At 37.4% G+C, this 17237-nt stretch overlaps 1 protein-coding gene across 5 annotated transcripts in view; it reads right to left on the bottom strand.

The window, feature by feature from the left end:
- The window catches only part of LOC111514603 (protein FAM107B), a 198915-nt gene that overhangs the window by 29810 nt on the left and 151868 nt on the right, over positions 1-17237 (bottom strand). For all 5 annotated transcript variants that reach the window (XM_074180292.1, XM_074180291.1, XM_074180289.1 and 2 more), the window contains exon 2: positions 15628-15706. In XM_074180292.1, coding sequence (XP_074036393.1) covers positions 15628-15706 — 79 coding nt within the window. The remainder of the gene's footprint in view (positions 1-15627; positions 15707-17237) is intronic.

A 17237-nucleotide genomic window follows, 5' to 3' on the forward strand; every position in this document is an offset into this window, starting at 1 on the left:
TGGATACAAGTTCCCTCAAATATTTTCTACAAATAGGATGATTTGGAAAACGTTCATTGAAAATCATTTCGGTCTCGTGAAAGTTGCGCGTCGCACCGTAAATAAAAATCGCTTCAATTTTTTCTTCCAATAGACGAGAATTGACCATTTTAGAGATTGTTGACATGGTACCTTTCTACTAGTAAAACCGAAAACTGAATGATAATATTCTAATTGAAAAATGTTGTTCATTGTCGTACTGACATTTATTGTCGTTTTTATAAACAAAAAAAACTCAACAAACCTTATCGGGTTGTTGGAATTGCCATATGGCAGATAAAAAGGAATATTTTTAGAAATATCGATATTAATGTGTTTGTCTTCAAGAAATTATTAAATTTTTGGAAAGAAAGTTTTTGGCTTTCTACTACTCCATCTTGATACAAAAAAAGAAGGATGAGGGAGTCTTCCAAAGAAAGGAAGGAAGTAACTCTACAGTGCTAGTCAAAAGTCCCCTTCCCCCCTCGTATCTTTGGAACGGGTATACTTATAATAATGAAATTTGGAGGGTGGAAATAAACGGATGTAGGCTTCTTAACTGGTCATAACAGGTGACGCAATAGTCATAAATGACGTCACAAGGCCACTGTGACCAAAAATTTTAAATGGGACCCTATGGCAAGTGACAGCTCGTTTGAAAGGTATTGAAAATACCTATTCAGTCATACCAATTTTGTTTGGGTTTCGGCTGATTTTGATTGATAAATTGAAGAAATACGAAAATTATTGTTTCGCATTTAATTAATAAAGATTTTAAAGTACGCCTCTGGTTCATTGTCAAAAAGGTTGACGTGTTTGAATTATCTACTTGTCAAAAGTGTTTATACCTTGAAAATTTACCTAAGCTATCGTTTAACGAGACGTTTAAGTGTTTACATAGGCAAAATGGTACGTACTGTAGCCGACAAAGTAGCAGCTATCTTAATAATTGGTGAATGTAGAAACAATTTCCATGCAGCGGAACGACTGTTTAATGAGAGGTACCCCGATCGCCCTATATCGAGGGTTTATTTGAGGGAGCTTCTTCGGAAGTTTGAAGCATCAGGTAGTGTTCAAGATGCCAAACGATCTGGTCGACCAACAATTAGTGATGACAAAAAAATTGACATACTTGGAGAAATGGTAGTGAACCCTACTTCTTCCACAGCCCAAGTTGCGTCTATCTGTGAAGTCAGTCAAAGGACAGTACATAGACAACTTGGAAATAACGTTTCAACAAGATGGTGCTCCTGCACACTATTACGGTGCAGTAAGACGTTACCTAGATGAAGAATATCGTGGTAGATGGATTGGACGACGAGGTTCGATCGAATGGCCAGCTCGGTCACCGGACCTTACACCATTAGATTTTTTTCTATGGGGGTACTTGAAATCTAAGGTTTACGCTACAGCACCTGACAGTATTGCCATTCTGAAACAACGAATTGTTGAAGAATGTAGGGCAATTTCCGCTGACACACTGGGACGAGTACGACAAGAGTTTAGCAATAGGATGCATTACTGCCAGGAAGTAGATGGAGCACATTTTGAACACTAATTATAAGAACTGGTTCTTAAATCTTTATTAATTAAATGCGAAACTATAATTTTCGTATTTCTTCAATTTATCAATCAAAATCAGCCGAAACCCAAACAAAATTGGTATGACTGAATAGGTATTTTCAATACCTTTCAAACGAGCTGTCACTTGCCATAGGGTCCCATTTAAAATTTTTGGTCACAGTGGCCTTGTGACGTCATTTATGACTATTGCGTCACCTGTTATGACCAGTTAAGAAGCCTACATCCGTTTATTTCCACCCTCCAAATTTCATTATTAGAAGTATACCCGTTCAAAAGATACGAGGGGGGGAGGGGACTTTTGACTAGCACTGTATACATGGATGTGTAGATCATGCAGAAAAGTAACTTTCAGACACAAACTCCCTCATCCTTCTTTTTTTGTATCAAGATGAAGTAGTAGAAAGCCAAAAACTTTTTTTCCCAAAAATTAATCACTCGTAAAAAATATAACCCCTTCAAAATTAATAAATGTTCCGTCATTTTGTAGTAGGTGAAGATATTGACTTCATTGTGAAGTATTCGTCAATCAAAATGATTTGAAAGTTTCATCTGTTAATTTCACTTCAAAATTAAATATTCATGCATTAATTTCATTATCCCAAACTTCAATTTTTTGAGTTGACCCGTTCCAAAAATAACAGGGGTGGGACATTGAAAAAATGCACTGTATATGTAAGACAAAAATTATCTTATTATTAATTTATATGCAAGGTCTTTTTATGATGTCAGTATTCGAATATTCAACAAAAATCCGAAGAAACACCACCATGAAAACCGATGACTAATCAAAACCTCAATTCACCGGCCGCAGGATATAAAAAAAAAGCACGAAAGGGTTGGTTAAGAGGACACTGGCACGCGAAGCGCAACAATTTTCTCCCGCTATTTCCGTCCACACCTGAAGGTCTGGTTTGTGTGCGAGAAGACGGACAAAACGGCATTCTTCGGGCTCCTCACCCACACTTTGATTACTAACTAGCAAACGGGGCAGCTCAAGGTGTCGATTATATTGGCTTCGCAGCTTTTATGAGATTACAAGAGGTCAAGTACGTTGAAAACATATAAGCAATAGAGGAAATGCTCGTATACGGGGTAAAAAATGTTAGGAAGTGAAAGTGAAAAAATCTTGGTTTGTAGAAAGTACAACTATTGAAAGATTAATATTGCCATACCTGCATGAAAGTGAATATACTATCGGTATGATGTATTTATGGTCACTAGTGCTTTCTATATTTCTTCCATATTCAAAAAGTTATTTATCCTACTCAGCATGATTTCGTACAACAAAGATCATGTATGACAAATCTTGCATGTTCAAATCAATATCTCTGTACGTACCTGGACAAGCAAAAACAAGTACATGCTGTTTATTTAGACTTAAGAAATCCTTCGATCAAATAGACCATTATGTTCTTCTCACCAAAATGACAAAATTGGGACTCTCTAATCAACTGCTTACTCTAATTGAATCATATCTAGTTAACAGAAAACAATTCGTCAAATACGAATCTTTCGAATCGGCTCAGTACGTAGTTACATCTGAGGTACCACAAGGTTCCAATCTTGGACCTCTTTTACTTTCAATTTCTATTAATGACTTGGTAACCTCTTTGAATATTCCTAGCCTACTATTTGCACACGACCTGAAACTATATTATAAAATCGACTACATTACTGACTGCCAAAGTGTACAACATGAATTAGATGTAATTAAACTTTGTTGTAATAATAATCGTCTACAACTGAAGGTATCCAAATGTAAAATAATATGATTTACAATAAAAAAGCGAACTTTAATTTACGATTATTCAATTAAAAATACTACAATCAACCGTGTACATGAGATAAAAAATCTTGGTATAATATACAACAGTAAATTAACATTTACAACACATTTAAGGAATATGACTGCTGATGGAAATAGGATGCTTGGATTCATTTACAGAAATGGCAAAACCTTCAAAAGTATTGCCACCTTAAAATTGCGTATGCCAGATCTAAGTTAGAGTATGGTTCTGTGTTACATAGAATCCAGTTTACGACTACCAAAAAACATCAATTGAGAGCGTGCAAAGGAAGGTCCCAAAATACTTATGTCTAAAAGTTGATGGTCAATACCCCACGAAAGGCATCGATCATAACATTTTGCTGACACGATTTGACATGACATCTTTGGAAAATAGGAGAGTTATCATCGGTATAAAATTCCTACATAGATTACTAAACAACAATATTGACAGTACGGTTCTTTTACCCGAGATCAATTTCTTAGTACCAGAAAGTGAAGGTCGACACAATCTGAAATTCGTTGCGAAGCATCACGCACCAATGTTATGCTACGATCACCATTGAATTTTATGTGCAGTAGCTTCAATAAAATCTGTGAGTATTGCGATATTCATTTCGACTGTCTGAACGCCTTGGTATCATGTATCCACAATCACTTTTAATAATACTATAAATAACATTTGAGTCAGTACTGCGACATTGCATGATTTGTAACTTTTTGTGTTATATACTTAATTTTTCATTCCTCTTTTGAAATTCTACGTATATGCATATTTTATACGGAAGCGCAGAAGGGCCACATATTTTTATTGTTTGTTTCTTGGAAATTACGACTTTGAATCTCAAAATTTTACGGAAGCGCAGAACGGCCACATATTTTTATTAATTATTTCTTGAAAATTACGGCTTTGAATCTCGAAATTTCGACTTTTATCTCAAAATTTCGACTTTTAACTCGAAATTTCGACTTTCATCTCGAAATTTCGACTTTCATCTCGAAATTTCGACTTTAATCTCGAAATTTCGACTTTAATCTCGTAATTACGATTTCAAACTCAAAATTTCGACTTCAATCTCGAAATTTCGACCTTAATCTTGAAATTTCGACTTTATCCTCGAAATTTCAACTTTATTCTCAAAATTTCGACTTTCATCTCGAAATTTCGACTTTAATCACGTAATTACGACTCCAAACTCAAAATTTCGACTTCAATCTCGAAATTTCGACTTTAATTTTGAAATTTCGACTTTATCCTCGAAATTTCAACTTTATTCTCAAAATTTCGACTTTAATCTCGAAATTTCGACTTTATTCTCGTAATTTAGAAATTACGACTTCAAACTCAAAATTTCGACTTCAATCTCGAAATTTCGACTTTAATCTCGAAATTTCGACTTTTATCTCGAAATTTCGATATTATTCTCGTAATTTCGAAATTACGACTTCAAACTCGATTTCGACTTCAATCTGGAAATTTTGACTTTAATCTGAAAATTTCGACTCATATCTCGAAATTTCGACTTTAATCTCGAAATTTCGACTTTAAAGTCAATATTTCGAGTTTGAAGTCGTAATTTCGAAATTATGAGATTAAAGTCTCATATTGCCACATATATTGTGCCACATATTTTGTGCCATATGTGGCACAAAATATGTGGCCTGCCTTATCAAAGCTTGTTTGTGCACATACTTTAATAAACTAATGACTAAAACGAATTGAATCTTGATGATATATTTTCTCATTTACAAGGATACGTCATTTATAAGGATAAAGACATCATAATCGTCCTAGCAATGTGGTAGATGAATTTAAGGCCACTGGTTCAGTAAACACGATCGATCAACAACCGTACGTCGACGAAACGCAAGATCTGCCGAAAATATCGCCGCCGTCTGTGAGAGTGTGCAGGAGAATACGAGGCAGTCGATTTAACGTCGCTCACAAGAACTCAGCCTTTCGATGACCACAACTTTGCAAATTTTGCATCGTGGCTCGGACGTGCGCGCTTCGCTCTTTTTAAGGTCGCCATAATCGTCCTACCAAGATGACTATTCGCAATGTGGTGTATAAATTTGAGTCAACTGGTTCAGTAAACAATCTACAAATACCCGTTTGTCGACGAAACGCAAGAACTACCGAAAACGAAATCGCCTCTGTCTGTGAGAGTGTGCAGGAGAATCCGTGGCAGTCGACTTCGCGTCACCCATAAGAACATGGCCTTTCGCAGATCACAACTTGGCGAATTTTGCGTCGTGACTTGGGCCTGCACCCGTACAAATTTCAACTGACCCAGGAACTGAAGGTAAACGACCGCATAGACAACGACGTGTGTTCGTGGGCTTTGGAACAGTTGGCAACTGACCCTAATTTTCATCGAGAAATCATCTTCAGCGATGAGGCTCATTTCTGGATGAACGGATACGTGAACAAACATAATTTTCGATATTGGGACGATACCAATCCACATGAGATTCAAGAGCGTCCAACGCATCCCGAAAAAGTCACCGTTTGGTGTGGATTTTGGGCTGGCGAGCTCATCTTAGCCGCACAGATGCAGAAGGTTGTCATTCTTGGCTCACTGCGCTTGCTCAGGGCACATGATTCTTGGACCCAATGATCGCTTACCCCACGGTGTGGATCATGGTCTTTGGTTGATAATGCTGGCGCACCCTCTCAAATGTATCGGGGCTTCGGGGGATAGGGCCTGACCAGCGCACACTACAGTGAAATAAAAAATGATAGTGAGATGCATTGAACAACTGATATCACTCTGGCGATCTCGCTTCACCATAACATCTGGTTAAGCCAGAGTCCAAACAAGGTGGGTCACTTTCAGAAGGGGTGTATTACAGGGCGATTCCCTCAGTCCCCTTATCTTCTTCATCTCACTATTGCCATCATTCGTTGCGCTCAGAAATACTCGAGGGTATAACTGTGGCACCCCCGGAAAGCGGAGGCACAAGGTAACCCATTTGTTTTATATGGATTATCCTAAACTTTATGCCTCTGGAGAGGATCTCCGTCAATTCTTGAGGATGGTGGAAGAGTACACGCATGCTATCGGTATGAAATTCGGGATAGACAAATGTGCAATGGTCCATCTCAAAAGAGGACGATGCGGGACTACGGAGAGGATCTGCAGCTCGTAGATAGAAGCATCCTACATCATTTGAATGCCGGAGACACGTATACTTACCTCGGGGTGGAACAACGCCACTCACAAGAGGTAACAGCAGTGAAGAACTCTCTCCGCGGTGAGTATCAGCACAGAATTTTGAGTTTGGAGTGTCTACATGACAGAATGGTACTGGATACAGCCTGTGAAGTCATCAGGAGTTCGGATCCCCTTCTCTGTATGGTCCGTGACCATGAGAGAGTAGGAAGTGAAGCATATTTCTAGAAGCAGCTGCCCGAGCAGCTGATGAACTCGATTTAGTTAACGACACTGAACGAGGTGACCACAACTTTTTCACCGAGTTGGAACCCGTTCAGCAAAAAGCTCATATAAAGCCACAGAGAGCACCTCACTTCTGAGGAAACACAAAGATAAGCCAATGCATGGGGTCTTCTTCAATAACATTGGAGACCTTGGCTTATCAAAGCGCCTGACTTTTGCTTTCCTCAGGTCGATTGGGCTGGAGTCGGAAACTGAGGGGTTCATCATGGCTTGCCAGGATGGTGTCTTCAACACCACAGTCATTTGATGGATATAGAGATTCCTGACACAAGGTGCAGGGCCTGCCGCGAGGTGCTCGAGACCGTATTGCACTTGCTATCAGCATGTCCAGCATATGCGGTCTCGGCCTATATCCATCGACATAACACGACCCTAAGAGTGCTACATTACCATCTACGGCGCTCTTACGGTATTGACGAGACACCAGTCTTGCCCTACCCTTCGGGGGATATTGAATCCGTTGTGGGGAACGAGAAGTGCCGAATTCATTGGAACTATTTGTTCACCACCCTTAGGCTTATACAAGCTAATACGCCTGCTGTAGTCCTTCTCGACCACCAGACCAAAATGATATTTGTCGTGTAGTTTTCAGCTCCTGGCGAGACGAATATCGTCAGAAAAGAGGAGGAAAAACGGTTAAAATATTGAGATTTTCTCTTCGAACTCCGCAGACTCTATCCAGACGACTCTGTCAAGATGGTGGTTCTGATTATTGCAGTCTTTGGTGAGATGATGCCCTCTCTACTCTCGAATCTTAAAATCATACTGGCGATAGGGCTATGTTTTGGCCTGAATTTGATGATGTGGACACCAACGACATGTGGTGTCAACAGGACGGCGCTACGTGTCGCATAGCTCATGCCACATTGGATATTCTGCACGAGCCATTTGGGGGTATAGTCATCTTACGTGGAGGTTATGTGAACTGTCCACCGAGATCGTGCAATTTTTCTTGTAGAATTCTCTCAAGTCGCAGGTGTATTCGAATATGGCGCAAACAGCAAAGTCAACAGCAGTCAATAGTCAGCAGTCAACAGTCAGCAGTCCGCAAAGTCAACCCATACTGTCGGTCAAATTCAGCCTGATGTATTCCTGGAAACAGTCGACCAAGAAGCTTGGGAAAAATGAATCCACAAAACAATCAGAATCTTTATTTGAATCCATTTTTAAATTTAATATTCTGATTATTTTATAGATCTATAAAAGGAAACAATTCTAAATGAAAAACCGATTCTAATATAAATTGCCCTCAAAATGAAATATTTGAACAAAATTAGTTTTTACGACATTTCAACTACCTTCGCATCATACAGAAAATTCGAAAATTTATATTAATACCCCCAATCCGACGCCTATTAATACGTCGGCCGCCTTTTTTGATGTTGTTTGTCGCAAGTCACCATTTTAATGGCTCGTTAGCGGCGTCCACAAGGGGCATAGTGGTTAGAAATATCTCAGTGACTTTGTGGATGAATTGCAGTGCCACTTGCTTGAGACGACTATGTTGCTTTCTTTGATGAACAACACCGAATATACTTTAGTATTTCATTGTTTGTTCTTTTATTACCACAAACAATATGGCTCATTGTTAATTAATCTCCCAACTATTCATTATATAATTTGAATAGTTGGATTAAAGATAGGAACAAAGACAATATGAGGAAACTGAGGCCGTTTCACATATTTGTTTTTCCGAAACGTGCATTATTTCCGAATTTTTCAATCGATATAATAAAATTCATTTCCATGTCGATATTAAGGTCAACATTATTAGCCAGAAAATATTGACGACCTTAAAAAAAGGCGAATAAGGTTAATTCACAAATGAAACGATCTGCTCTAATGTAACTTTTACGCCCTACGGTGTACTCAGGGATGAACTGGATTAGAAGATTAGTGGAGGGTGAGTGCACTTACTTCATATTAACCTACTTTCATTAATTATCGTGATCGAGTTTGTTCTGGATATCCTCAGGGCTAGTACTGCGAGAATAAATTACTAAACTACACGCTGACATCGATATAAATTAGTGCTGCAAAACCTTTCCGCGATCGAAAAATGTTTTCAACCATGAGACGAATAGATTTTTTTAAGAAATATGGACACGTATCTTAATGTTGAAGAGAAGCATTCAAGTTTTGACTCATTTGGAATTATTATACAGGGTGTAATGACAAAAACGAAATGTACCTAAATAACACTTCATTTTGTAATTTTCACTGAATAGTTTACAGCACTTCCACGTGATTCACTACATAATAGCTTCTTTGGTCTTGTTCGCAATGCTCGGAGCGCTATAAGAGAGATGATGCAGCGCCAGAGGCGTTTTTAAACCGGTTTGTTCACTGAACCGTGCAACAAGTGCATAAAAATAAGTAATCCTATTAATTATTACATTTAAAGTTATTTTTATTTTGTCAAGGGTTGTGTTGTATAATATTTTGTTAACTACTTTTTTTCTAAAAAATTAAGTGCTGAATACCTGCTGACGCTAATTTCAACGGTTCGATTTTTTATAAAATGGTAAGTGGTCCCTACTTTAATTTATACTATCAACATTAACCTTTTATAGGATACTGGTTATAATTATTTTTTGTTCACCCAAATATCTTTTTATTAATTGAAATGTCATGTACAGGGTCTTTGACTACATTTACGTGCTTCCTAGAGCATTTATTATGTCAGATAGAAAAAAAATGTTTTAAGCAGAAGTTGTAGGTTTTTTTCCTATATTATCTTTTGAAGTTATCAGATAAAAACAAAATCGCATCGAAAATGAAAAAATATAGGCAGCATCTACATTAATAAAATACCCTGTATATTATGCGCTAAAATAAAAGCCCTTTTTTCTCTGATTCGAAAAATATATATATTGATATCATTTGGACATTTGGGTGAGTTGTTTTTAAATTTTTAAGTTATATTAGCTTAAATAAATTGCAGAGAAAGCCATGGAAACAATTAGAACAAATATAATTAATTTTCAATAATCCAAATAGCAAACAAATATAAGCATAAAACATTTTTTTTCTATCTGACATAATAAAGGCTCTAGGAAGCACATGAATATAGTCAAAAAGTCAAAGACCCTGTACAAGTTTGAAAAAATAATTGGTTTTTTATTAATGACTCGCTTAGTTTTTATGCTATCGATCTTCTCAAAAAACCATTTTGTAGGTTGAAGGGCTATAAGATCAAATTAGTTTAATACGTTTTCTGCCTTTATTTTCAAAAGGGTTTAAGTGAATGAGCTCGAACAAATTGCTTTATACTTAAGTACGTTAAATTTGTTTTCATTACCTGATGATAATGATCTCTTAAGTATTTTACAATATATATTTGGAAACAATTCAATCTCCACCCTTCCAAACTTAAGCATTTCACAAAGAATTTTTCTGACATTGCCTGTATCTGTAGCGTCTGGCGAGCGATCTTTTTCAAAGTTGAAAATAATTGAAAATTATTCAAGCTCGACAATGCTTCAAGAAAGATGTCTGGGCTAGCGATATTAGCGGAAAATATCGCTGCTACTATAGCTATTTTGTATTTTTCTATCGTACCTAGCTATCATTTTTGATTTTATAACGAAGTTACTTAGGTATTTTTTATCAGAAGTATCTGCATATTGCATATTTTTTTAAATATCTAGACATTATGTAGACATTAGGCAATATTTCTGTTATTTGTTCGTAAAAAAGATGTGATTTTTACTTTCGGGTTATTTTTTAGTATTTATGAACAACGTGTCTGTACCTATCAGTAAAGTAAATGCTTTAAAATGAGTGTGAACAAGAATTTATTTTAATTTATTTTGTTACGATTTTATTATGTTTGTTTCATTTTGATATTTTAGTCTACAAATAAATATGACTTCTAAAGTTCCGTTTTTTGCTTTATTGCAAGCACCTACCTACCTACCTTCAAAAAAGTAAATAAAAAAACCTGATCCAAAATGCCTTAATGGGGCGCCAAAATCCTTTTTTCCACACAGGCGCCAGTAGCCCTTACGGGGGCCCTGCGTGTTCGATATAACAGAGTCGTTAGCAGGAACTATCTCTGTTCATCTTTCACTTCCTGAATCACTGTGCATGCTGTTTTTGGCGAGTGCATTGGCTTGGGATGTGGGGGTTGAGCAAACCGGCCATTGGATGCCTGCTTCCACGTAGCCCAGCTGAATACGGGAACGACAGAATGACTTCTGGTTCTGTTATTCCCTAACTGAATGGCACCCCAACGATGGCTTAATCCTAAGGTGTGTGCATCCTTGCCGAGAGGATGAATGACACTGAGCCTATCAGCTGTCTCTACGGAACCTACGAGATGCTGAGTCTAGAGAGGAGATGGATCTCGAGCTTACGACCTCATCTGACCTCCCTGTAAATTTAGACCAGGAGCGAGAGCTTCTCAACTCCCCAACCCCTGATCCAATAACTGAACCTAAAAAAAAAAAGGTTTGGTGGTGCAGCCCGGAAACGACTGAGTCGTCTCCTCAAGAGCGGGATACCTTATGAAACCGTCTTACACCAAATTCTTAAGCGGCGTACGCAGATTCTGTCTCAGGTGGGGGAACACACCACCCATGAGCAGGTTAGCAAAAGTTTTCGCTCAAGTGATGATTCACCAAAACCAGAGGCAAAAAAGCCCTGCACGGTTGAAACTAAGGCATCGTCAGGTGTAGCTGAGGTGCAAAAAACCCTCATATGGGAAGGTTGTCGCGGGTATCATGGTGGGAATCTTGCACCTTGATCATCCTCGTTAACGATGAAACAGCAGAGCATATACTTTGTGCCTGCCCCGCTGAGGACCGACTCAGATTTTTAGTCATACTCTTATCATCTGACATGAAAGACCACTCACCATACAAACTAATCGGCTTCGTCGAGTGTGAATATGTGTGAGTCACAATAAACCTTTGCGGGTTGCGGTGAAGGGTCGGATAGACCCACTCACTTTGGACCTAACCTAATCTAACCTATCAGGAACCTATTAGGCTGTTTAAACAGTTTTGTACAATTTGATGTCGTTGGTTTTGTATGTACATACACCAATAAATATTTATTCTATTGTGTCGTGGTATGTAGGGTAGGGCGGGGCTAGTTGAGCAATTTTTTACTCAAGTGATTATAGCTCCCATACAATAACTGTCAATAGTTTTTATGGCATATCGATGGACTACTGATTTATTCTTCTACAAAAAAAACCCATAGTAATTTATTTCTAACAAATCAAGTTCAAAAGTTACAGCTGTTTAAACGAAGAAAGTCAAGTATGCTCAACTTACCCCATGGGTGAGGTAAGTTGAGCAAGGGTATGAGGCAAATTGAGTAGTTAGAGATTCTAGTCTAACTAAGGTTTCTAGACATGAAATGAAAATTGTATTTGATAATTAACTGTTACTTTATTAACTTCTAAGTGAAAAAAAAACAAAACATAATATTTTTTCAGACATTAAGCATAAAAATAGAATCAACAAAAACGCAACGTATTTAATGATTAATTTTTGGAATAGACTTATCCTTTCCACTTTCAATAAAGATTAAATTAAGAAAAAATATCCATAATGACTAAAACTAATCATACTCGTCATCGGAATTGCAATTGATACAAATGAAATGAAGGCCAGTAACTTGGACAAATTTTTTATGTGCCCACTCTTTACAATCTTCGCATTGGATCCACTTCTCTCCTGGTATGCTGTCAGACCAGAATTCGCTACAAACCAGGCAGATACATTCATCTTTGTCACTTTCATCACTTGACTGAAGTATTTTTTTACTAACACTCTAATTTCTTTTTTTTTAATTTTCTTCTTTTGCTCCTTAACTTTTTCACTAGATTTATTTTGTTCTTCTTGCAACGCGTTATTCTCGGGTGTATCTGTGCATGAGAGTTGCTTCTCTCATTCTTCGCATACTTGTACTTATCTTTCTTGGAGCTGCCTTTGGGTATAGCTGAATATTTTCTAGGGCTGTTCAGTTTCTTTATTGTTCGTACTGGGCTCAGGTTCACATTGACTGGCAGAGGTAGACGGAACGCGATCAGGTTGAATAGGTGAGTAAGTCAATAGATGCCGGATCTGGATGGTCGGTTACAGACGATGGTGAAAACTCATCGTCGCTAAAAATGTTGGGGTTGTATGGGAAGATGCAAGTCTTTTTGAAACCATTCATAAAATTTATACTTGTCTGAGCAAAAGGCAGTGAATCAGCGACTATTTTTGGAATATCGTAAATGGTTATAGTCTACCCTGAGTTGTTTCGTAGCCATGAATCTTGTGCAGAGGCGCAATATGTTTTGAACGGTCCGAATACTGAGACGTCCATCCATTTACATATGGATGGACATAAGTCACTATTATTTTTAATAACGGGGTAAGTTGAGCAACAGTTCCACAACATACCCTAACCCGACTATTTGAATTCAAAATGAGATTATGAGAAAACTGTATTAGTTTATACAAAATCCATGATAGATATCAAAAATACATGAAATTAATGAAATTTTAGCACTTACTTGATTGAAAATGAATAACATTTGACCTGTACAGAAAAAATTTACACAGACACGATTTTCTTACTTTTTGTTCGTAAAATAAACAAAGCGCTCGCGTGCCTTACTCGATCGTCAATTCGCCACTAGCGGTCGCGTGATCTGTTCCTCTCCCTCGCCCCCGCATTTCTTTCATTTGACGTGCTAGAGTCCGGTGTATAGTTTCTGAAGTTTCTGAGGTATTTTGATTGCCCAACTTACCCCAATGCTTAACTAGCTCCGCCCTACCCTACTGATTGATAGAAAATTGTGTACTCTATACTTTGATGCTGCCTCTTTTCAGCTCATTACTACAGGGCGTTCCAACGAAAACTTGACCCCTCCCTGTCAGAAACGGACGTGTAATCGAAAATTTTTATTTCTAGGGGGACTAATTGGATTCACCCCCCTATGGTCAGCAACTACCCCTCTATTTTTTTCAATGGCATAAGGAGTCAAGTGATACATCATTTGAAATGTCTCTTATCCCTCTATCACTTCTGTAATTTTTTTCGAAATCAGTTCATTCGTTACTGAGAAATTGAATGTTGAACGTTTCATTTGGGAAAAAAACAAAAAATTCGCTGTCGCTCATTTTATAAAGGAAATCAACGAAAGTAATATCAATGGCGGTAAATTTTCGTTATGTGGACACCCGGCGATTTTGAAAAAATGTTTGACTGTACCTACGTATTTTGATGCGTAGATTACGAATCCGAAAGAAAAAAGCGGCGCTCTCCCTTATTTAAAAAGTTACGGCCCTTCAAAGTTCACAAAAGGGCAACTTTTTAGCCTTCTTTTTCACTAAATAAACTATTTAAAAACACAAGCATTTATTCACTAGGTCACCTTTACACCTTATTCCTCCTTCTTCAACACTTTTCACTTCAATAATCAACATTTTTCTTATAAAAAACTTAATTTAAAAACGAATGCTTCTCCTGGTGACATTATTCTATTTTTAGGTTAGTTACTTGTGACATTTCAGAAAAAAGCGGTTGGTATTTGCCGTCGCCTACTATTTCAAATTCGTAATACACCACCAAAAACCAATTTACGATCTAAAGAATGAAGGTAAAAAACATTTGAATTACTTCAGGAATATGGACTGCATCAATCGTACCAACCATATCATTAACCTTAAAAACGTAAAATACAGTGATATGTAACCAAAAAGCAGCTCCGTACATTTTTTAACATTTTTATAAGAAAAATGTTGATTATTGAAGTGAAAAGTGTTAAAGAAGGAGGAATAAGGTGTAAAGGTGACCTAGTGAATAAATGCTTGTGTTTTTAAATAGTTTATTTAGTGAAAAAGAAGGCTGAAAAGTTGCCCTTTTCTGAACTTTGAAGGGCCGTAACTTTTTAAATAAGGGAGAGCGCCGCTTTTTTCTTTCGGATTCGTAATCTACGCATAAAAATACGTAAGAACAGTCAAAAATTTTTTCAAAATAGCCGGGTGTCCACATAACGAAAATTTACCTCAATGGCAACACAATCAACGGATAAAGTGTTCAAAATGACCTCCATCTAGTTCCATACAGTTTTACAGTCTACTTCCGGAAGCGTTCCTTACATTATTGAAGATGTCCGGAGTCAGAAATCAGAATTCCCGGACAATTCTCTATCGCAGGTCTTCTAGATTTCTGGGCTTAGTAGAGTACACTTTCGACTTCAGAAACCACACAGAAAAAGTCCATCGGTGTGAGATCAAACACTGTCTCACCCGAACATCAAAATGCTGCATGGATGTTTTGTTGCACAACAACCGATTTTGGACGACCTTCACGGAATTTGTCGGCGACCGAACTACGACCACGATTGAATTCACTATACCAGCAATATACTGTGGTTTTTGATGATGCTTTACCGCCATACAAAAAACTGAGTTCATCGACACATTATTGTTTACATAATCCACGTCGGAAGTTGTGAAAAATAATCCAACAAAAACCTACTCTTGAAATTCCCATTTTTTGGTCAAATTGATTTTCTTAACTCACTGTAAACAAAACAAATAGCACTTGTAGATACATCAGAACATTGTGAGTACGTTTTTGCTCAAAAGTGTCAAACTTTATTACTATATTGCTACATTTTACTTACAGAAATTAGTTGCGAGTTCCCAAATAATAAATAGTCCCCATCGTATTCATTGGGATATTAAAATTTGAAGTAAACTCATAAAAACGGATAAGACTTTTTGAAACAACCTGCATTAAAAGAACATGTTTGCACTGGGTACTTACCGATTTCGTGATGTCCTAATTTGGATTTCAATTCTTCTATTGTGCTATTTCTAAGGGTAGGTTCTTCCTTCGTCAGATCCTGCAACAAATTGAATATTCATGAATAAAATTAAATAAATAAATGAAAAAAAGAGTAAATATTACTAAGTGCATTGCTCCTCTCGTCTTTATAATGATTTTCTGTTGATTACTTAGGAATAATTATTAGTAAAAGTGAAATCTAATACTCATCATTTCTAAATTATAAGGTAATAAATCATAATCTATACAGCACAACTAATTTTCAATCTCTTGTAGTGAGTAACCTTTCAATGAAAGCATTTATTATTATTAATGAATGGAATCTGTTTATACTCTCAAATGGTGTCAAGGGTCAGTCCAAATCTACGCGTGGTGAAATTAAGTGTAACCTGGATGATTGTAATTAATGGGTTATGCAGGATCGAACTATCAGATAGAGAACACTCAGTGGTAATTCAAGTGAAATTTTTGAGAATTATCCATAACAATGGATTCCATTAGTTATTTATAGATATATTAATTCAAAAGTGGATTATACAGTGTGTAAAAGCCAAATGGAATAAATTCAATATTACGATTATTGTACATATAAAAAGAATCCCGAAACACGTCAAATTTAAATTATAATTTGACATTCTTCAACGTAAAAATGCCACCTCTACCTTCAGCCCCCTTCGAATGACAGGACAACCCCCATTTTTTTAAATGGAAAGTATAGGTTTGTGAAACCATCGACACATAAACTTTGAAATCGGAGGGATTCAGACCTCGATCCTAACATATCAAAATCCCCGGAAAACAAACTGGGGAGCCTATACGGTGGACCTGGAAACCTGTTTAGACCGCATGGATTTTGACATCAGAGATTCCATTGACCTAGAGTTGGCAGCAGATCGATTACAGGGAGCTATCATCTCTACGTACAACGAACATTGTCCCATAGTAAATCAGAGATCAAACAGGAATGTGCCCTGTTGGAATGAAGATTTGGCAAGGATGAGACACGAAACTAGAAAAGCCTTCAAAGGCGCAAGAAAATCAGGTTCATGGGACCAATACAGAAGGGCCCTAACTGAGTATAACAAAGTCCTGAGAAAATCCAAGAGAGATACGTGGAGAAGGCAATGTGAGGAGGTCGAACAGACCCAAGCATGTCATCGTGATTTCATCCAGGTTTGGAGACCAGCTCCTCTACCCTTTTGGCTGATGGACCCAAGCATGTGCCAGGCTCTACAAAATACTCTCGAAGGAACCTCAGGTCTCAATAAATAATTATAAAACAAATACGGGGGGGGGGGGAACGAAAACCGGAGAAGAGACTACAAATCTAACACCGGAGTCCTGGGCGAATTCAGAACTGCAGACCCCGAAAAGGGCATCCAGGGAGGACTGGCAAACGACAAAGAAGGTGATAAATACGGACAAAATCAAATGGGCTATAAACTCATTTCAACCCTACAAGTCGCCGGGACCGGATGGCATATACCCAGTAATGCTTCAAAAGGGACCGGAAGTACTTTTCAAAAAATTGTATATAATTCACAGGGCAAGCTTAGCACTGGGACACATACCAAAAATTTGGAGACTGA

This window comes from Leptinotarsa decemlineata, unplaced genomic scaffold (genome assembly GCF_025532065.1).
Source record: "Leptinotarsa decemlineata unplaced genomic scaffold, Ldec_3_MD MMD2_tig00026294_RagTag_RagTag, whole genome shotgun sequence".
In the NCBI taxonomy this organism is placed as follows: domain Eukaryota; kingdom Metazoa; phylum Arthropoda; class Insecta; order Coleoptera; family Chrysomelidae; genus Leptinotarsa; species Leptinotarsa decemlineata.